General features: G+C 36.9%; 2 protein-coding genes across 5 annotated transcripts in view; one reads left to right on the top strand and one right to left on the bottom strand.

Moving 5' to 3' along the window:
• Nucleotides 1-19,318, top strand: part of Ask1 (apoptotic signal-regulating kinase 1) — a 40,713-nt gene extending 21,395 nt beyond the window's left edge. For 2 of the 3 annotated variants that reach the window (XM_027368904.2, XM_027368902.2), the window contains exons 11-28: nucleotides 116-300; nucleotides 648-831; nucleotides 1,243-1,376; nucleotides 1,690-1,955; nucleotides 2,135-2,301; nucleotides 2,498-2,593; nucleotides 3,039-3,187; nucleotides 5,521-5,652; nucleotides 8,052-8,156; nucleotides 9,240-9,342; nucleotides 9,702-9,851; nucleotides 9,984-10,139; nucleotides 10,309-10,414; nucleotides 10,806-11,019; nucleotides 11,274-11,574; nucleotides 11,814-11,957; nucleotides 13,914-13,990; nucleotides 14,209-19,318. In XM_027368904.2, the coding sequence (XP_027224705.1) occupies nucleotides 116-300; nucleotides 648-831; nucleotides 1,243-1,376; nucleotides 1,690-1,955; nucleotides 2,135-2,301; nucleotides 2,498-2,593; nucleotides 3,039-3,187; nucleotides 5,521-5,652; nucleotides 8,052-8,156; nucleotides 9,240-9,342; nucleotides 9,702-9,851; nucleotides 9,984-10,139; nucleotides 10,309-10,414; nucleotides 10,806-11,019; nucleotides 11,274-11,574; nucleotides 11,814-11,957; nucleotides 13,914-13,990; nucleotides 14,209-14,356 (2,817 nt within the window). In that variant the 3' untranslated portion in view covers nucleotides 14,357-19,318. The remainder of the gene's footprint in view (nucleotides 1-115; nucleotides 301-647; nucleotides 832-1,242; nucleotides 1,377-1,689; nucleotides 1,956-2,134; nucleotides 2,302-2,497; nucleotides 2,594-3,038; nucleotides 3,188-5,520; nucleotides 5,653-8,051; nucleotides 8,157-9,239; nucleotides 9,343-9,701; nucleotides 9,852-9,983; nucleotides 10,140-10,308; nucleotides 10,415-10,805; nucleotides 11,020-11,273; nucleotides 11,575-11,813; nucleotides 11,958-13,913; nucleotides 13,991-14,208) is intronic. The other variant, XM_070132830.1, reaches the window with a different exon arrangement.
• Nucleotides 19,319-21,889: 2,571 nt separating this feature from the next.
• Nucleotides 21,890-22,500, bottom strand: part of Nemp (Nuclear envelope integral membrane protein) — an 18,829-nt gene continuing 18,218 nt past the window's right edge. For both annotated transcript variants that reach the window (XM_070132831.1, XM_070132832.1), the window contains one exon: nucleotides 21,890-22,500. This exon is cut by the window's right edge and continues 1,469 nt beyond it. The gene's annotated coding sequence lies outside the window, so the exon portion shown is untranslated.

The following is a 22,500-nucleotide window of genomic DNA, read 5'->3' as shown; positions in this document are numbered from 1 at the left end:
TTTGAGTTGTAGAGCATTTGGTATTTCAGATGATAAACATAAAGATTCACAAGAAAAAAAAAATCCTTGCTGCTTAAACAATTAACTGAAGTCTTACACCCAATACTTTTCACAGATTCTGATATTGGAACCAACGGGGATGTACCAGCCAAGCTATTATTTACCCAGCTATGTGACTGCCAACCTTGGAGCTGAAGAGAAAAGCATCCAGCTCTCAAATCTCTGTATTGACAGAATGAAGGGAATATGTAGACGTGTTCATGAGTGGCTCTTCACTGCCAGCAGCATCAAGTCAATAACGTAAGGAAATGCAAATGGGTTTGGTGACACTGTTAATCCTCCTTCTCAGATCACAGTTATCATTATTATTGCTTAACCCATTCGTCCCGGGTGTCACATATATGAGACACAGGGAAAAAATAAACAGTTTCGGGCTGCCCGCCAGTGCGATGCTGTCTCGGAGCCGTGCTCCGCGGCAAAAGCGGCGGGCGGCCGGGCGGGCGGACAGACTCCGGGGAAGCTCCGCCCGCCGATTTTGTAGCTTCCCGGATTTTTTTACTTTTGGCTACAAAATGTACCCCGGCGCGGGTGGGTTAACCCCCTGTGGAATGCAAATTGGAATTTTATCAATTTCTATATTCTTCCAGGTTGTACAAACGGGATGAGCGTGCAGTGTTCCTATATGTGCAAGAAAACTCGGATGACTTCCAGATGTTCTTCCCATCAGAGCAATGTAGACAGATCTTCTTCCGATTGGTGTTGGAGCTGACAGCCAACCAGAAGGGGACTGTCATGGACCTGGAAGCAGAATTCTCCTCTGGACCCATTCAGGTATGTGTGGCGGCCCCTTGTGACCAGGCCTTCGCCTTGTCCTAGATGTATTCTTACCTATTTTTTAGAGGTTGAAAGTGTTCTCGAATTTTTTGTTAAATTTCATTTGTTATTTGTATTTATCCTCTTTTTATTATTTATATATATATATATATATATATATATATATATATATATATATATTTTTTTTTTTTTTTTTTTTTTTTTTTTTTTTTTTTTCTTTTTTTTTTTTTTTTTTTTTTAAGTCTTATGCTAGTATAGTGTTGATATGGAACTGCTCTTTGATAAGCTTGATTTTCACCTTGTTTCATGTTGATTTAGATTTGTTACATAAGGTAGAATTGTCCTTAATTTTTATTCAATGCCTGAACAGGATTTAAAAATTTATTAAAAACTTTACCTTTACCACAGTATGAATATGAATTAGAAGACAGTGGAAAGCGCCTAATACTAGGAAAAGGTACATATGGTGTAGTGTATGCAGCAAGAGATCTGAACACACAAGTCAGAATTGCTGTGAAGGAAGTCCCAGAGAAAAATATAGGGTGAGTAAAAATATCTAGAGAAATATCTTTTTAAACAATCACTAGTTTTGTTGTCTTGTTAAAACAATTTTAGTTATTGATATTTTTGTGGCTACAATACCTGCATAGTGCTATGTAATCATTTCAAGCTTGAGGCAGTTAATTTTTGTGTGTTTTTTATGATTATGATTACTCCCACACTATGGATATGATGGTTATTATTACATCATTTAATGTTTGATAGTTATTAGTTGGTTATTGTAAATGTTTACATATTATATCACTATTAGTATTGTTTATATATAGCTTGTTAATGTCTTTTTCATATCTTTAGGGAAGTCCAGCCTCTGCATGAAGAAATCAAACTCCACTCGGAGCTCCGCCACCGTAACATTGTGCAGTACCTAGGGACAGTGTCAGAGGATGGTTTCTTCAAGATCTTCATGGAGCAGGTTCCAGGAGGGTCTCTCTCTGCTTTGCTTAGGTCAAAGTGGGGGCCCCTCAAGGAAAATGAGGCAACTATTGCCTACTACACAAAGCAGATCTTGGAAGGATTGAAGTATCTGCATGATCAGAAAATAGTTCATAGGGATATTAAAGGTAGGATTTTTTGGAAGTCAGTTATGTTTCTGTATGGGATATCAAGGGAGAAAAGTGGCCTGTGTTGTCATGTACTCTGTGTCGTACTTATATTTATATTATCTAAGAAAATAATAATTAATTTTCTTTTATATATACGATATTTCGCTTCTTGCACTAACAAGCATTTTATTCTACAGGTGATAATGTTCTAGTCAATACTTACACGGGAGTTGTCAAGATCTCAGACTTTGGTACCTCAAAACGTCTAGCTGGAGTGTGCTTGAGCACAGAGACTTTCACTGGCACCTTACAGTACATGGCTCCTGAAGTCATTGACAAGGGAGCCAGAGGATATGGAGCTCCAGTTAGTATTAAGAAATATGTAATACCTACCTGCTGAGTAAATTTTTGATCACTTCCCCCCCCCCACCCCCTCATATACCTTGTAACTACTGTATATTATGTGTGTTATTCCCTTTTTTATAGAATTAAAAGAAGATGGTTCATTGGGGATTTATGTATGACTATGACTATGTAATTATTTTGTTCTTGTATCTTAGGCTGACATCTGGTCACTCGGCTGCACAATTGTGGAAATGGCAACAGGGAAACCTCCTTTCATAGAGCTTGGCTCTCCTGAGGCAGCCATGTTTAAGGTAAGGACTGAATATAAGATATAGTACCAGCAAAGTCTCTGTGTTGTTAAGTAAGTTATCAGTTCAAGAGTTTTGAATAGTGATGTAAATGAAATATGTACATGCATGATATATACATAGATAGGAAATATGAAGGAAGATTGTATGAAAGGATGTTGAGTAGCAAGCAAATATTGAAGGGAGTATGTAGGAAGATCTTTAAGAGAAATCAGTTGTTGGTGTGATGGTATCCCTACATATTCCAAGAGTAAGAATATAACAGATTGTAAAATTCCATCTAATCTGGCAAACTCAGATGTTAATGATATTTTATTATTAAACTGAATTAGGCCATAGTTAAAATGGTAGTATCATCTAGAAGGAAAAAGTCAGGATTTAGCCACTAAAAGATTGAATCATACCCCCTTTTTATCCCTCTCGCCTTCCCATTTTTCCCCCCACATAGGTTGGCTTATACAAGATGCACCCAGACATCCCTGAGCAACTGAGTGAAAAGGCGCGCAGCTTCATCCTTCGCTGCTTTGAGCCTGACCCCAATAAGAGGGCAACTGCTGCCCAGCTGCTAGAAGACCCGTTCCTGACTGAGTACGACACGTAGGACTGCAGGCCTCTTCCGTAGTGGCATGCGGAATGTTTTTTTGTTATTCCATAAAGCTCTCAGTATTCAGATGAGATTTTTAAAACTCATCCACTGCACTCGGCATTGTGGCAGGCAAAACTGGTTGATAAAAAACTGCTTTAAAATAGTTAAAACTGAAACACAAAATTAATTGATATATTATTCTTATAAATTTTGGTTAGTTTTTCTCTGTAATGCATTCATTTGGTGAATACTGAATATAGTTTGCATGAAAATTAGAGGGATAATCTTACCAGTTTTTCCTACAATTAAATTATGGGTTAATGAGAAATCAAGATAATATTACTTTTTCAGATACAAACATATACACAGCCATACTTACACACTCATATATATACGCAAACGGACATGAACAGACACAAACATTCACAGACACAGACCTACACAGACACAGACCTACACAGACACAGACCTACACAGACACAGAACGACACAGACACAGACCGACACAGACACAGACCTACACAGACACAGACCTACACAGACACAGACCGACACAGACACAGACCGACACAGACACAGACCGACACAGACACACACACACACACACACACACACACACATACACACACACATACACACACATACACACACATACACACACATACACACACACACACACACACACACACACACACACACACACACACACACACACACACACACACACACACACACACACACACACACAGACACACACACACAGACACACACACACAGACACACACACACAGACACACACACACACAGACATACATACACACAGACATACCCACACACAGACATACCCACGCACAGACATACCCACACACAGACATACCCACACACAGACATACCCACACACAGATATACCCACACACAGATATACACACACACAGACATGCCCACACACAGACATACCCATACACAGACATACCCACACACAGACATACCCACACACAGACATACCCACACACAGACATACCCACACACAGACATACCCACACCCAGACATACCCACACACAGACATACCCACACACATACATACCCACACACATACATACCCAAACATACATACCCAAACATACATACCCACACATACACACACACACATACACACACACACATACACACACACACACACACACACACACACACACACACACACACACACACACACACACACACACACACACACACACACACACACACACACACACACACACACATACACACATTAATTCACATCCTGAGCCATTTTTTCTCACCTGATTTTTATAAGGAATAAACCATATAAGAGAGCATGGCATTGGACATGTTAATATGTGAATATCTCCAGTATACATCTTAGCATGCATATACATATATTTTATGCTGGAAGAAGTAAACCAAATGCAGGAAATCATGCACATTTCCTTCAAATTGCATGTCATTTTGGATATATTCTTCAAAATATAAAAGAAAAAGAAATAACAAGTACGATCAAATTAAAATCTAGGAAAATGTCTAACATTAAAGTGTATTTTTACAAGCTTTTGAAGTTGTACTGCTGGTGATATGGAATGCAGTGAAATTTACAGTTTGATGTATTAACTTCAGCTCTTAAAGATATGGTTGTCCTGCATGATGCTACTGCAGATATGCTGTATTTTATTACTTCCATAAATCTCAGTTTTAAAAAGAATCCTGAATATCTCACACCTTAGAATGGCTTTATGAGATTCACATCCTATTTTTGATAACTTCAGCACCTTTCCTAACTCCATTTTACCCAACATTACAATACGTTAACATAAAGACACCTTTAACACAACCAAAGCCATTTAAAATGTCACTCTACTTCTTGATAACATAAATGCAATATACTTTGAATATGCTGCATGAGCTGTTCATGAACCTAATGTCTGATTTGGATGTAAATGCGGCAATGAGGATTTATTTCTGAGAGATCTTTATATAAGTGAAATTTCCTTTCCTGGTTTGCTTGTTATTGCTCTTTAGTTGACATTAGGCACAATTTCATTACCAGAAAAAAACAAAACAAAAAAAAAACAAGTTAGAATGACAGAAAAAGGAAAAGACAAAATGAGAGGCTTTTCATATATTTCTATCTTCAGTGATCTTTCCCGCAAATATGATGTGATGGCATTTATATTCGCGAGATATCTGAGAGTCAGAAATACAATAAGAATTTAAGGTTGGGGAATGTAAAAGTAGAGCTGGTAACCAAATTTGTGGAGGTTTTTTGATGAATTTGAATTTGTACTAGTTTTCGAATACAAAAAGAAATTATGATCATGATTTCAGATTGGGAAGGAAGAAGAAGGGCATGCGCCTGACAAACCAGCAGGAATTCTCTCGCAGTGTGTCTGTCCCGGCTGACCGCAGCATCCGTCAGCATGGCGATAAGTGCCGTTTAGCCAGCTCTCCCGATGATGGGCAAGTATTTTCCAAGAAAAGATATACATTTGGGTCTTAACCATACCCTTCCTTTCTTTTTTAAGAATTATTGCTTCTTTTTTATTTTCTTCTTCAGGGTAAATTTCATATAAATGGAATTAGCTGTCATTAATTATTTTCTTTTTTCCACACTTTATTTCTAACTTAAATTGATGGAAGAATAATTTGATGATGTCTTTTGATTTTAGGATTGAATTCTGCCTGCCTTCAAATATATATAATATGCATGATAAATTCAGTCACTAGATACCTGAACAGTGATATGAGGATAGTTATGTTGCTCCATTGTAATTTTTTTTCTTGTCTGTCTCTTTGAGTCTCAAATATAAAGATATAAGGCAGTGTTCTTAAACTTGAGGACAGTGACACAGATGTGACCCTATGATTATGACTGCATGAATTGGTTCTCCTTATCATCATGATTGTAAGGAGATGAATAGCAGAAATAGCCTTTTGTCCAAGATTATGAGTGATTATATATCATGAGATTCCTTGCCTATTATAGTGGCTGCTAAAAGGAAAGCTTTGCTAGCTTGTTGTAATGTGAATATGCATGATATTATTTTATTTTATATATTTTTAAAATTCTCTCTTCTTTCACAATTCTCTTGTCAATTTTTATTTAAGAAGTACACTCTTTTCTAGTTCTTCCACTATTTTTTTTATTATTACACATTCCAAACAGTGTATAAATGAATATGTAGATCACCACAAAGTGGAGGAAAAGGGAAGTAGGCATAGAATATGTAGTATAGATTGAATTTAAAGAAAGGAGGGACATGCTGTGGTAGAGGAACAGAAGTTGTACTGATTTAAAGACCAGATTTGTTGCTTGGATGTGATGAAATAGTGTAGTAAAGCAGTGATGATACAATTATGGTGTTCTCTCTCTGTCTCTGTCTCTCTGTCTCTGTCTCTCTGTCTCTGTCTCTGTCTCTCTGTCTCTCTGTCTCTCTGTCTCTCTGTCTCTCTCTCTCTCTCTCTCTCTCTCTCTCTCTCTCTCTCTCTCTCTCTCTCTCTCTCTCTCTCTCTTTCTTTTTTTCTTTCTTTCTTTCTTTTTTTCTTTCTTTCTTTCTTTCTTTCTTTCTTTCTCTCTTTCTTTCCTTCTCTCTTTCTTTCCCTCTTTCTCTCTTTCTCTCTCTCTCTCTTTCTCTCTCTCTCTCTCGCTCTCTCTCTCTCTCTCTCTCTCTCTCTCTCTCTCTCTCTCTCTCTCTCTCTCTCTCTCTCTCTCTCTCTCTCTCTCTCTCTCTCTCTCTGTTTCTCTCTCTGTTTCTCTCTCTCCCTCTCTCTCTCTCTCTCTCTCTCTCTCTCTCTCTCTCTCTCTCTCTCTCTCTCTCTCTCTCTCTCTCTCTCTCTCTCTCTCTCTCTCTCTCTCTCTCACTCTCTTTCTTTCTTTCTTTCTTTCTTTCTATCTCTCTTTCTCTCTCTCTTTCTTTTTTTCTTTCTCTATCTTTCTTTCTCTCTCTCTCCCTTTTCCTGCCCTCCTGACCTTCCTTTCTTTCTCATATATATATAGCACTGCTTTGGCTCTAGATTCTTAGCACCATGCATTCTGATATCCATCCTAGCATTTATGATCCCAATATTTGTGAGGTAGGCATTTATACGCTGCTAGGGGTTTTCTTTGTTTGGTGGTACAATGTGGAAAAGAAAAGATGTCCTTGTAGAGTGAGGATTCTTGGGTTGAAAAGGAATATAACTGTTAAAAAAATATTTGAACTATTTTGTTTACTCTTTCTTCAAGATGAGGCAGAGATTGGGTATTGGAATAAAATATTGTTTGATTATCTCCACTGTGGGAGTAACCCTCCCTATTTTTGCTGTCATTATTATTGCCATTATTAGGGCAATTGCAAAGAAATATGCAATAATTTCCTGTGTCATATGAAGGTTCCATCAAATAGAATAGGTTCTAATTTTTTTCTGTTTGTTGCCATGCCTTACAATAATCACCTTTCCTTATCAGTTGCACTCTATTCACTTTTTGACAGAACTCTTCTTTTCAATTAAATAACTACAAATACTTTTTTTATGTGCTGCTGTTAATTTTTCCTTGTTCTTTCACAAGGCACATTTAAGGAGCTAAGCAATTTTTAAATACATTTATGGCTTTCACCAGCTAATTTAAAGCTTTAATGATTCATTTTATAATTAACATGAAGTGAATAAATAAAACTGACTTTAACCCCCTCCCCATCATCTCTCACCAGGCATATTTCATCTCTCAAAATCTCCCCTCACTCTCAATTTTGCTGCTTTTGCTCTGCCCTTCTGCCCTCAAAAATGAAGAAAAAAAAGATTATCTCCTACCTTTAGCCTTCTCAACCACCACACTGTACCCTTGGCATGTGTGTGATAGCTGCCTCTCTGTGTTGTAGCCTAGAGTTCGGGTATGGGTATGGTTCCCGTTGCAACACAGCTGGCAGCCCCAGTGTCTCCCCAGCCTCCCCCTCCTCCTACCTCTCATCTCTCTCATACACCAGGTAAACAACCTACAGGCTCACTTTTCTGCACTTATTTTTATCATTAAAACTTGATATGTTTTTTGCTGATATACTAGAGTACAGGATTTTTTTTTTTTTCCCCAAAAGTAAAATCTTTGTGTGTGCACTTGTATTGTCCATATGCTTTTTTTGATTTAATGAGATATAATGCATTCTAGATTGACTTTTGATTTGTGCTTGATTGATAATTTCAGTATAAAGATGTGATTTATTTATTTATTCATTCATTTATTAAATATTGTGGCTTCACTGTTTTTGAAATGTAATAAAGGTGATTCTCAAAGCTTCATGAGCATTGCATAAGTGTTTTTTATAATATATATGTGATTCATAGTTACTGGTGTGGTCTTATTTTTGTAGTGTTATATGATGCATATGTAAATTTTTTTTGCAATAGAATTAGATGCCTAGATTAAAGCTAAAAATAGAGTACAGTGTGAGGTTTCAGGTGTAATAGCATAAAGTAATTAATTGATAATAATAATAGGACTTGCATGTTGTTATAGTAAAAAGCACTGATAGATTTGAAGTGTTTTTTTACTGTCTTTGGTTAACAATTTCCACAATGTATTTTAGTTATGTTTTGATAGCATCATTAAACAGTATTTCTTGGATATAAGCCCCTTGTTTTTATGGGTCTCAAAATGTTAGACATAAAAGGTATTAATGATACTTGTAGTGGAAGTGCATTTCAGTGTTTTGTAAGTTTCATCAGTTTAGAATACTAATAATTTCTCCCGATATGAAAAAGTAGCTGTAACACAATATTTTATTTAGGTTACCTGAATAGAGGAATTCAGTCTGTCAAGTTTGTATTCTAATGACTCCTCTTCCATGATCTTCAGATTGATATTATATTGATTTTATATATAAGAACAGAGGCTTTAAAATCCCATGTTTATAGTCAAGTAAATACTGTGTTATTTTTGTTAAAGTTTCTTATGATCTCATATTCCAATTCCTAGACTCAACCAATTTGTAACTGACTTCACATAGCCTTCTTCTGTTGAAAATCAAGTACTAAAAAGTTGTTTGTGAAAGCATTACCATTTTCATAAACAGCTCAGTTATGACTGGTTCTGATCTCGATGATGCTCTCATGACCCGACGTTCCTCAAGCAGTGGTCTTCTCTCGCCTGATGTGGAGTCACCAAGGACAGATGGGGTGAGTGGATAAGGATGCTTTTGATGTTGTTCTCTGTTCTGCTATTATTTTATTCTGTCAAAGACAAATCCCAGACTCTGTGACTTTTTGTGAATACCACCCTTGGTCTTGATGTGATACTAAAACGCATATGGAAGTTTAGTACAATTTCTAAGACTAAATAAAGGTGTTCATTATCATTATCACTGAATAATAGAAAGTTATTTGTAGGGACTGTTTGCCTGGAAGTCAAAGGTAGTAGATGTATCCTTTTGAATTTTTGTCTTCTGAAAGTAGAACATATTTTTTTTAAAATTGATGTATATACATGTGAGAAGGAGAGAGAAGGTTTGTGGTAAAGTATATCTTATTATCCCCAGGAGCAGGATGGATTCTACCTTTTGAAAAAAGATTCTCAGCGACGGACAACTCTCACCAAAGTGTTGGTTCATGATCAACAAAAGATTGTTCAAATTTGGTTCCAGCGTCTGCAGCAGGAACTGGGCAGTGCCAAGTTATTACTCACTCAGGTAGGTCTAACCCTTATTTGACTTTAGGGTCATCAACAGTAATATTTTGTATTTTTATTTAGATGCGTAATTTTGTTCTGGGGCTCTTTTGCCTTTATAAGATTCACAATATGCTTTGCTTTCTCTCAACAGGACCAGTTAGTGGTTATAATGGTTGGTCTGCGTGAATACATCCCGGAGCAGAAGAAATTAGCCATAGAGCAAGCCTTTGCATCCCTCAAGAATGAGACTGAATTTGAGGAGACTGTGAATCAGATACATTTGGCGCTTTACACTTTCCAAGATGCTGTGAGCGTTGTATATTTTTATTTCTTGTTTATTTTATTGTTTACTTGTTTGATTTTCTTTTGTAATATTCAGTAATCATTCAGTGATATTGCTTTGTTTATTGCTTTCTTCACTCAGCCACCCTCAGATTTCAAAGAAAATAAAAGTCTTTTCTCTACACTTCCTTCAGGTGAATGATGTTTTAAAGAGTCACAGCATAAAACCTCACTGGATGTTTGCCCTTGACAACCTGGTGAGGAGCTCTGTACACTGTGCCATCACTGTTCTCTCTCCAGGTGAGGAAATTACAATTTTCTTTTCAATGTCCCACAGAATGATCCTGTTCTCTTGTTTCAAAGGATTGCACTAGATACAGATATACTTTGAGTTATGGAAAGACTATCCTGTTTTCGATATTGCCAGTGAACCTGATGTGTAAGAATGTTATTAGAAAATAAACTCTTCCTAGACAGACCAGTGATTCTAAAGTTAGTTACTATAGTATATTTACCAAAAGAAAATATAGCATTGTAACTTTTGAAACTGCAAGTACATAAAGTATTCCCATCAAAAAATATTATAACTTTATTTTTAGAAAGTAACCCAATTTTTTCTTCTTCTTTTTATAAAATCAATGGTATCTTAACAAACATTCATCCAGGTTATTGCTTTTACAAATTATTTCAGACCATGAGAGCCTACTAGGTTCCCCAGATGAGAACATTGGCGTGCTGGGGGGGAGCCCTGGGAGACCACATGATGCAGTTGAGGAAGGCAGCACTTCAGGTGTGTCCACCATCAACTCTACTAAGTCAGCCAAGTTACTCCATGACTTCCACCACTCAAAGCAGTGCCACCAGCTGCAGGAGAAGTTCCAAGCAGCCAGGGCGGAGAATCTCAGGTTTGTGAAGAGCTGTGGATTTGCCTAGTGAAAGTGTGATTTTGTTTGTAAAGGAGAAACACGGGGGGGAGAGGGAGTGAGAGGGTGAGAGAGTGAGTGTGACTATATATGACTTGTTTTCCTTTCTTTCTCTTCCTTTTCTTTATTACCTCCAGTTTCTTTATCTTTGCTTGTAGATTGATTTATTTCAAATTTTTGTTGTAATCTCAAACTGGTTTGGTGCTTCACTGATCAATTCGCTATCTTCTCCTCAGGTTGCTAGAAGAGCTCTCTCTGGCAGAGAAACGGTATGGGGACCTGCTAAAGATGTACCTGTCTGACCGGCGTGAACAGAGCCGCCTCCTGGCTGAGCAGTTGGGTGTGCCCCTACCACCTGTTCTTAAGCCAGAGGAGAGCAAAGCGGAGGGTGACAATGTGGCTGAAAGCACAGAGAATATCGGCAGTGCAGAGAATACTTGTAGTAAGAGACGCTGTGTTGAAGTCCGAGGAGAAGAGTTAGAATCGCCTGCTGGTACCATGGGGTCGCAATCAAGTGCTGAGACAGTGACTGGAGAGGTGAGAGAGAGAGAGAGTGAGGGTATTGAAAGAGTATTATCCGCATTGCTCTAATTGTTTGGCAAAGAGCATTTTATTTTTGTAATTTATGAATTAATTTCATTATTCTTTTTTTCATATTAAGGCCTCAGTGAATCTGTGCCTTTTTTCTATTTTACCTTATCTGTGTCATGTACTAATTTCTTTAGTTTGAAGTTTGTGTATTACTCTCCTTACCCATAACCCTCTCCCTCCACCAGAGTATTCCTGAGGATGCTGCCTCCCCATCACTTGCCCACAATCCTCATGAACCCCCCATGATCCACGTGTCCTCTCGCAACATCGATATGGAGTTGGTTGCTTGGCTTCAGGCACTGTCAATTGATCGTGATGTTATTGATAAGGTATGTAGACCAAGTGCTGAAAACCTTAACTTGAATTTTGAAGTATGGTGTCAGTGCACCCATTTATTGTTCAGTTCTGCTTTTCTAAATTACTGCATGCAGTGATGTTCCAGATTCTGAAAAATATGAATGTAATGTGCAGTATTTGGTGCAAACATCCAACAGTGGAAAAAATGGATTCCCAGTCAGGTATCAAAATTTAGTACCCCCTACAAAGTACAAATTTTAAAAGAGCAGGAAGAAGTCTGTAAATGCATGAAATGTTGATGATTATGATGTTGCAACATATCAGTGAAGCAGTAAGGATGACATTATTTGTCTATTTGGGTAAAATGTTTTTTTGTGTAGAACAGTTAAGAAAAAATCTATGTAGAATAGGCACTATGATTTTTATTAAAAGTGGTCAGATGATGTGATGAAATGTTGAAAACAATACTTAAGCAAATTGATTTATCAATTATCAGGTTAGGATAGAGCATTTATTCAGTCAGTTCCTGATCCCTTCATCTTAACATTTAACCCCTTGGATCCGGTTGTATGACAGAAATCACAGAGCTGAAAACCCCGGGCAATGGGTTGCGTAAGTGGCCAGCATCCTGGGCATGTGGCGCGTAGGCTGGCCACGCACGAACACCCATGAAGGTGACAAAATTGTGCCTCCCCTTTGAAAAGTTATTTTGTGTAAAGTTTTAAAACTTTGTCATTTTCCAGTGTCTGTATTTGTCTTTTGATTTGTTTTAACCAGATGGTAATTACTTATTTTTCCTTGCACAGACTTCATATTATCTCTTATGTATTAAATAGCTCAGTGCAAGAAATTTTATGTAATACAACCTGTGCTGCCAGTCACAGCGGCAGGAAAATGGTGCACAGTATGGAAGTGGCGTCCTCCTAGGAATCCTCGATCTTTCAGTCACTGCTTATGCTCGTTACATTCCACATTCATTTATTGGGAATAATGCTAAAGCCCCCTTTTAAATGCCAAATGAGTCAAATCACACTCCAAGAGGTTTGTACACTCATGAAAAGTCTTTTCCGTCACCCTGACTTATTCACGTCACCCGGGCAGCTGCCAAGGTTTTCCTTGAAGTGACCACAATGTCATCTGGGTCCAAGAGGTCAATATTCTTAGATTATTTTTATTATATTTATTTATTATTTATTTTATGCAAACAAATGAAAAACAAACTAAAAATAGATATAATGAATATAAAACTTAACATTTCATTGTATAATTATGATAAAGAAAATCAGTGAATTGTACAAATCAAATGGAATTTTAAAGATAAAACTTCATAAGGAATGTTTGCATCATTAGATTGAATGAATTATGATATAAACTGCCTTCCGTAATCCACTTTTCCACAGTGACACACACGCACATACACGCACACACACATACACGAACACACACATACACGAACACACACACATACACGCACATACACACACACTCTTACACATACACGGAGAGTCATACACATACACGGACACTCATGCACATGCACAGACACTTATACACATACACAGACACTCATACACATACATGGACACTCATACACACACACACTGATACTCATACACATACATGGACACATACACATACACGGACACTCATACACATACACGGACACTCATACACATATACGCACACTCATACACATACACGCACACTCATACACATACACGCACACTCATACACACATACACATATACACATATACACATACTCACACACTCGAATGCACACACACACACACACACACACACACACACACACACACACACACACACACACACACACACACACACACACACACACACACACACACACACACACACACACACACACACACACACACACACACACACACACAAACACAAACACACACAGTCACATTTTTATTTATGGTCTCTGATTTTAGTTTCCAGACTTCAAATTTCTCTCATTTCCAGTTTCTAGCTGAGGACTATACCAAAGATGATGTTCTTCTCTGGATGACTAGAGATGACCTCAGGAGAATGCAGATGAGGTGAGATTTTGTTTTGTTGTGAAATTTGTAGGATACTAAGACGATGCTTTGGAAGATCTTCTTTTTCTTTTATAATAGAGATGTGATCTTTTGCAATCCAAATTAAGTAAATTCTTAGGGTAGTCGGGCTTTTCATAGTTTGACAAAACTACCAAAGATGTATTTTGTTCTCAACCTTAGCCCAAAAAGTTTTTCTAATTTATTTCTACCTGTGGCAGAGGGGGAGTGGAATTGCGCATCTGGCGTAACGTGGTGCAGTACCGCCATTCTCAGGGCCTGCCAGTCAATCCTGAAGAGCCCTCTGCATCTTGCAACACCCCCAAATCAAGCTCTTCTGACTCACATCCCCGTTCAACCAAATTATGAAAGAGGGTTGTGTGCCTGTGCTGGTGGTGAAGCAGTCACAGGTTCTTGTGGGAAAATTAAAGAAGGATTTTTATGGGAGGCAAATTAGCACCTCCTAATTTTTTTTTATTATTATTATTTTTTTTTGGGGGGGGAGGGGCTTTTTTTGGATTGAAAGAAAATATAATATTCAGATTTAGCATTGTTAATAATGATATATAAAAACAAACAAAAAAATTAAGGTAAACTTTTAATGAGCTTCTGCGACAGTGCATTTAGTAAACTTCTATAGCACACAATACAAGGAGAAGGAGTCGCCAGGGGATGTATAATGCATTACGTATGATTAATTGCACTAATTGCCTAGCCTTCAACCTCTAGCATTGGGTCAGAGGGTCACATGGAGTCAGATATAATTTGCTTCATATGGTGCTAACAGTACATAGTGTTTATGGCAGTTTCAACAACTGTGTGTGAGTTTGTGTGTGCAAGAACTTGAACATGTATGTGCTTTCTCTTTGTGTGTGTGTTTTGTTTTCTTTTGCTTGCTTATAATATTTGGTGCTTGATATGCCTTACAGAGTTATGGCATTGGTTATGTGTTGATTTTTGAATGTCATCATATGTGTAAGTTTTGCAGGATAGAAGAAAGTCTACAGAGAAAATTAACTAAAAATTTACTTTTTTAAGGGGATAAGGAGGAAGGATGTAGCTTCCATTTGATAAATTGAACAAATCTCATATATAATGAAATCCTACTGGATAACCTTTCCATTATTCTGATAATAAGTCAAGAGAACATTGCATGTTCTTGAGTTTGTCATTTGCTGTTTTATGTGAAGGTTGTTAAAATAAAAGCCTTAAATTAAATGATAAGCACATTTGTATGTGGATTGGGTATAGGAGATAAAAGCAGTTTATCTCGCTTATCAAATTATAGATGTGAAATTTTAGTTCTTTGCAAATGAAGATTTATATTTTGATGTTTTGTTTTGATATATATATAGATATATATTGTATATAGGACAGAGAGAGAAACAAAAGAAAGATGGATATATAGATATATATATTATTATGCAGATGTAATTATGCAATATTAGATTAGATCTGGCTCCATATGAACACAGTAATGGCCACTAATCTACAATAGTATTTTTATAATATAGTAACTAGTAATTGATAGATACTGTGTTTGCCCTCTCTTGGGGTCATCATCAGGTGGAGAAAAAAAACGTTGATAAAACATTTCGACCATAACACCAAGCCCCTTCAGTGATATGTGATGATCTGACTTGGAGACAGTCATGCTTTAGGGTTACAATTTTATCCCTAAGGTTTATGTCTATCCCAGAAATAAAGATGGTGAAAAAGAGAAGCATATCAGATCGTACTGGGTTTCTTCCTTTTAGGTTACATTTAAAGTAATTGGTAAAGAACATCTTATTTGCTTTTCCAAACCAACACTGCCAAGATTCTTCCTTAATTAGATACACAGAGGTTAGCTGTGGAAACTCAGTTCCTTTGAGACAGTCTGTCTGATAGCTAGGTATATTTGTACTTGTTGATAATGGATGCATTCATGTTGTTGGTTCTATTGTACTGGGAAAGTAGATGAAGTGTCTAAGGGGTTGTCTTTAATATTTTTCTGTTGTACAAAAAAAAAGAAGGAAGGTTTTCCATTGTGTGTATCCTAAAGTGACTAACACTGTAACAAAAAATCTTAGTATGTATTATTGTTTTACTTTGGAAATTTTTGAAAAAGTGAAGGGCAGTTTTTATGCAAAGAAGTTAAAATTGTGTGTGTGTAGTTATAGTTCTTTAGATTGCCATTCTTTGCTTTCTAGCAAAAAGCTTGTACATAGACATTATTCTCATGAGTTGTCTTGTGGTACATTTGATATTTTCTTATGGCAGTTTCTTGGGACTAGACTAATTCCCAGGCTCACTTCTCACCAAGGGAAGTGAGTACCAATGAAGATTTGTATGTGGCAACCTTGCCTGCTCCTTTCATTGGTGTCCTCCCTCTACTGCTGTGATTATTGGACAGTATTGACTCCTCAATACTTCACAGTTCCTGACAATATGTGCTTTATTAGTCATTGCCTTTTATTTTATGTAAGGTGAGGAGGGAATAGGTCATCATGTTTTTTTTAGTCCCATTTTGACACTAGTATGGCTCCTGCTTAGTTAGTGAATTGTTAGTATTTTTCTCAGCATCATATGCAAAGTTTTATCTGTGAATTCTCATTTAACTTGATATTAAATATTCTTTTAGATCTTAAAGCACTTCTATCTAAAATATTTATGTAGCTGTCGTAATAGAGTTGCAAACCTTGATATGTATATTTTCAGATATGCAGTAGTACAAATAAATAGAGGCAGATGTTATATTTGATTTTTTTTCTTTCTTTATGTCTTTCTTTTTCTTTTGTATAGGAAGATGATTATATGTGGATTGTAGGTAAAGAAGATGTAGCTTTGCAGTCTTCCAGACTCACCACACTAAATGATATCTATTTTATAGGCACTGATGTTCATTTTGTTCTCACTACTCTACTCTTTGAAAAGCTTTCATGTATATTAGGCTGTTTCCTTTTTTATGATAGGTATGTTATGGCACATTATATGTATTCACACCTTGGCTTTCAGAATGAGGTTTTTATTCATTTTCAACATAGAACTGCCCAGGTATGTAACAGCTATTTCCATTTCTTCTTGAGGATAAGTAGTCATGCCTGTTGATAGTTTCATGTGCCATATAATCAGAATATAGGTATTGACTGTAGATAATACATTTTATGACTATGAGTTTGTGTATTTTATATTTAGTGCTCAATACTATCTTGCCAATGACTCTCTAGGTGCGACTACATTGCCTTATGGTTGCACCCTATCTGCAATTAACTGTATTTTCATTTATTTTAATAGTTAAGCCTTCATGTTACTAGGCTGAAGCCAGTCCCTGTCTGGGTTGCAAGGTCATTTATGTAGCCTTATTGCAGTTATGCTAGATTATTATTGGAGAAAGTGTGATGAAATATATGGAAATTATTTAGATCATAGGTACAATGAAAAACACAATACCGTGTACTTTAAAGAACAACAAAAAATGTAAATGTTATCAGTATTTAGATATTCAAATTTTGTTTCTTGTTCATAATTTACAATCAAATATTTTTAACCATTATTGTACATCTATTCTTGCCATAATGAGCTGAAGCCAAATGCAGATTTGCAAAGATACACACTATGTGAAGTCGGTCAACTCCAAGTTATTTGCCCTGAACAGTTGTACACTTTGGCTCAGAGTGTGACAGTTTAGGAGCTGCAGCCAAGCGCACAGGTATATATGTGCTCCCCAAGCTTCTAATTTTTAGCTGAATGCGTGTGTTGCCCAGCACATAGCTTGGTTTGGCAAGCAGAAATCCCACTACTGTTGAGGTGGATAAAGTACATGTGAACCACTTGCTTCCAACACAAAAAAGGTTTTATACATGTTCAGTTGGTGAGATGAATTTATGCTCTAATTTTGAAGCAGCAAATGAGGTAAATAATTTTTAATGTTTTTACTCTTGGTAAATCAAATTTAACCCATTCATGCTGGGTACAATGATAAGCCACAGACACTGGGTGACATATAATGATGTGAACCTGTTTCCTGGTGGCCAGGATGGCAGCTTATGAGCCGGACAACAATAGCTCAGGTGTGGAGCAGTGTGTTGCAAATATACTCAGGCCTTGCCAAACATTACCCAAAATTTTACCAAGTTGTGAATGGGTTAAGTTTGGTAATTTTACATTCAGATGCACATTGATTATAGTGAGGTCATGAGATTAAGGATTGAACTGGCATGATATCAATGTTCTGTGTGTGTATATATAGTGACTTACCTCAAAAATATATATTTTAAAATTAATGCTGTTGAGTTGAGGAAAGAGTGTAAATCGAAGATATTTATTTGTGTAATAAAGAGATTCAGATGTGATACTCCTGAACTGCAATTATACAGACTGTAAACAGAAAATATTCAATTTCTTTGTAGTTTTTGGAGTGCTGGTTGAATTCATGTTTTACAGTGTATATTGAGACTCAACCATAACACTACAGAGTGAATCTTGTCACAGATCAGGTTGATTACTGGTGTTAATCCACTTGTTGCAATAACTGAAGAAGAATTTAGAGGCTTTATAGAATAGAATTCAATACTCTGGGTTCAATTTTCTAGCATGGTAATCTTCTGTGAAGAATGTTTATTTAGTATGAATTTTATGTACAAAGGTATATTTCATTTCTGATCTTTTTTATTTAACTTTCATTTTTCTTTTTGTCATTACAAAAGACAACTAACGACACAGGTCTTTAGTCTCTATACGTATTATTCCTTCATTGCTATTCTTCAGTGTTGATGAGTCGGCCAAAGTAGAGGTTATTGGAAGCACGTCTGCAGAGGAAGATACATGAAACATTTATTGAAAACATAAAAGGAGCCATTGCTCAAATTTGTGATGAAGCAGTGTAACAGACATGAAAAAACCAACCACAAGGAGTATTGTTTTTTTGGATAAAAAAAAATTGAATGGGAAAAGTTTGTCAGTTATAAAGAATATTTTTTAAAAATTGTGTATTTTTGAATGCATTTTTGTCTTTACCGGGAGTATTTAGCCACAATTATTTTTAGAACCATATCTCTCATGGTACATTACTCAGAAATTGTTTTTATATCCCACTTTCTAGTTAATTAATGATCCAGAGTTTTTAATTATATTAAGCTGTGGTTGTTTTGTGTTTAAAGTTGTGAGTGAGACAGTTTCATTTTTAGGAGTGGGCACATTTATGTTTGATTAGTTCCCAAACAATGATGCTTAACAAAGTTTTGTGCCAGTTTGTAAGCTCAGAAGTTTTACTTTAGAAGATCATGCTTTTGAAGGATATGGTGTAAGGAATCTCATGTATTGAGGCTGTAATAAAAAAATTGTTTTTCAGTATTTGGTCTTATTTACCAATATAAAATTTGTGAGTACATGTGCAAGGGCATCAGGGGTCACGGGGTAATTCATAGGTTATTGGAAGCAATATCTACAAGTTGTTACCATGGGGCGCTTAGGAGATGGAGAACGAGACCCAATGCTGGGGGATCACCCCTACCTTGGATCTCATCCCTTAACTCAAATGATTTTTTACAGACTTTTCTTCTCCTTTTTCTTGCTCTTCTCCACTTCATCAGGTGTGGGAGCCATGTTAAAAGGATAAAAGGCTGACTTTGTGCCAGTACAGTATATCCCCCCAATCCCATGCCCGTTGTTGTTGTGGCGGGGCTTAGGAGATGGGGACTGAAACACAATATAGATCACCCCTGCCTTGGGCCTCATCCCTCACTTCAACTAATTTTTCAAGGCCTTTTCTTGACCTTTCTTTCCTTCTCTTTCCTTCTCCATTTCTTTTCTGCATTGTATTCAGGCTCACCATGGCCAATAATGAAGATTCTTTACCCTTAATAGGGGCATCAACTAGCCTATCTGATTTAGATTTTTATGGTTTTCTGACCTCTGCCCCTCCTTTGACTACTGATCTGACCACGGATATTATTTACCCCTTCTCAATATTTACTGACAACTCTGTATCCATTCTGAACCACCCATCCAGGTTATTAGTCAACCTCCAGAATGCACTTTTCCTCTCTCCCAACATTCTTCTCTCCATAACCTATTGCACAGTCTTCTTCAATAGCTACTTCCCTTATTACTACTCTTCACCCTTATTATCCTCCTCCCAGCAGAACTACTCCACTACACTACCCAATCTTCCTCCCGCCCTTGTCCTTCTACTGCCTCTACCTCTGCAAACCTTTTTGAGTACTCTCTTTGGCCCAGCCATGTGGGATCGATTCTTTGTCATTCCTCCCACAGCCCCCCACTCTGGGAATGCCCTTCTCTTTCAACAGTATCACCAAAAACAAGTAGGCAAAGTTACCAGTTACATCTGGTCACTTTTATCAGAATCCCAAGCTTGTGCACTATATAGCCTAACTGATCTTACTGGCAAACCCATTCCAGCTGAACCCTACCCAACTCTTAATACATGTACTGGAACTGTTTCTATCCTCCTGACTGATTATCCCATATATGACAAGAGCTGGTCAGATTGTGAAAATGACCTACTTACCTGCCTTGCTGATTATGATTGCAGTAGCAGTAGTGTTACACTATTCCTCCCAGGGGTTAGTGTAAATATCAATATTGCCAAAATTAGCTTCTGTATACATGACCTCCCCCATAAAGTTTATATTGGTGGATTGTCCTACCATGTCTGACCATATCAAGTCCTTCCCTGTCAATGTCAGAAATGTTGGCGTTTTGGCCACCCAGCCACTGTCGCTCCACAGTCCGCTGCCCTCTATGTGCCCAACTTGGTCATGACTGTTTAAATTGCCCTGCTCAGCCATGTACATGTGCCAACTGTGGTGACTCCCATAACATATTTTATAGGAGCTGCCCTGCCTTCAAGCTCAAATGTGAGGTAGCAGTTCTTAGATTCCAATTTGGCCTCACTCTATGTGAGACTAGACAGGAAGCACAACTACGAGTTTTTGCTCTAAACCTATTCCAAAAGTCCTTTGCTCTGCTCCAGCCCCATCTCCACAAGATGTTTCTGCATCTTTCCCAGAATCTCTCCCCTCTGCCCTGAACCATCTTACCTCTACTCTCCCTATCTATTCTAAATCCAGATATACCAATATCTACTATTTCTCTAATGCCTAACCTTCCTCCCCCTCACTCACTTTAAATGCCCTTAAACCCATATGATCAAAGGAGAGGTCAGGAAACCAAAGAAGTCAAATTTTGACAGCCTAGTTGACAAAGGGTCAAGCCCCAAATAAGGGAATAAAATCTTTATTATTGGCCAAAATATATAGGGAAGAGAATCCAATTATTATACACCAATATCTAATAAGAAGACTTTAATAAATATATCAATAAAGAAAAATCAACACCAATGTTGATTGCAATAGTAAAAAAAGGCCTTTTTCATGCAAAATCAAGGAAAAGTGAAACAGGCAAGTCACAAGGTCTACTAATTGACTCTTTCGTGTCTAAGCACTTGCAGAGATGTCTATGTGCAGAAACGTTTCATAAATCAATACTACAATGAATACATTTTCCTTTAGGGACTCTGGGTTAGCCAAGATAATACTAGGCCCATGACTTCCCAAGGCCATTCAGGACTGAAAAAAACATCCTTTTAGCATGGCGCTTGCACCTTAGGAAGTGGACAGAAGGGATTAGAGAAAAGGAAAAGGAGAGGGAAGAAGAAAAGAGCATGCAAAATTAGTTGAGGCAAGGGCTAAAGTCCAAGGTAAGGGTGATCCCCAACATTAAGCATGTCTTTATTTCCTGTGCCCCAAACCATAACAATGAGCATGAGATTTTTTTTTTATTTCTTTAGGGGGGGGGGGTCAATGAATAGGATAATCTATAATCAGTCGTACATTACACCAGAAAGATGGTCCAAGAGTTCTGCAGTAAATATTGTGAGATGGCTAATTAAAAGACCGATTATAAGTTGTTTCATTTATGTATGTAAACTTTTACAATATTTCATTACAAATTGTAGATGCAGAAATAAATATAATCATATAATTGTATCGTTTCAAAAACCACTCTTCTCAGTGAGAAAATTCACATCAATCTTATTCACTATTTGGCAGATTTTTATAAAGTTACAATGGAGTTACAATACAAGTTATCATTCTCATACTTTGTATAAGAGTATAAATAGCAAACAAACACTCAATGCATATAAAAATTGCATCAGCGGTATTTAGAGATCCAAAAAGTTAGCATTTTATATGTCACAGAGAAAAGATGTTGGTATAGATAGCTGGGTGATACCAAGATGGATTTGGTATTATTGCTTTATCTAGCTATGTAATTTTTATCACATGTTTATCTTTTCTGTTGTCTGGATGTTTTTCTGTGAGAAATGAGTTTACATGAACAATGTATGTACAGAACTTTCAGCGTAATTTCATTATTGTTCATTGATCTCACTCATCGCTTAAAATATTACTGCTAAAATACTTGTTTAATGTTACTGTTGATATACATGGTCCATAACGAATGGCAATCAATCTTCATAGATACCTGCACTTACATCTATATCACCC

The sequence above is a fragment of the Penaeus vannamei genome, chromosome 18 (genome assembly GCF_042767895.1).
Source record: "Penaeus vannamei isolate JL-2024 chromosome 18, ASM4276789v1, whole genome shotgun sequence".
Lineage (NCBI taxonomy): Eukaryota > Metazoa > Arthropoda > Malacostraca > Decapoda > Penaeidae > Penaeus > Penaeus vannamei.
The sequence above is the reverse complement of the archived record's forward strand: the minus strand, read 5'-3'. Positions and strand labels throughout refer to the sequence as shown.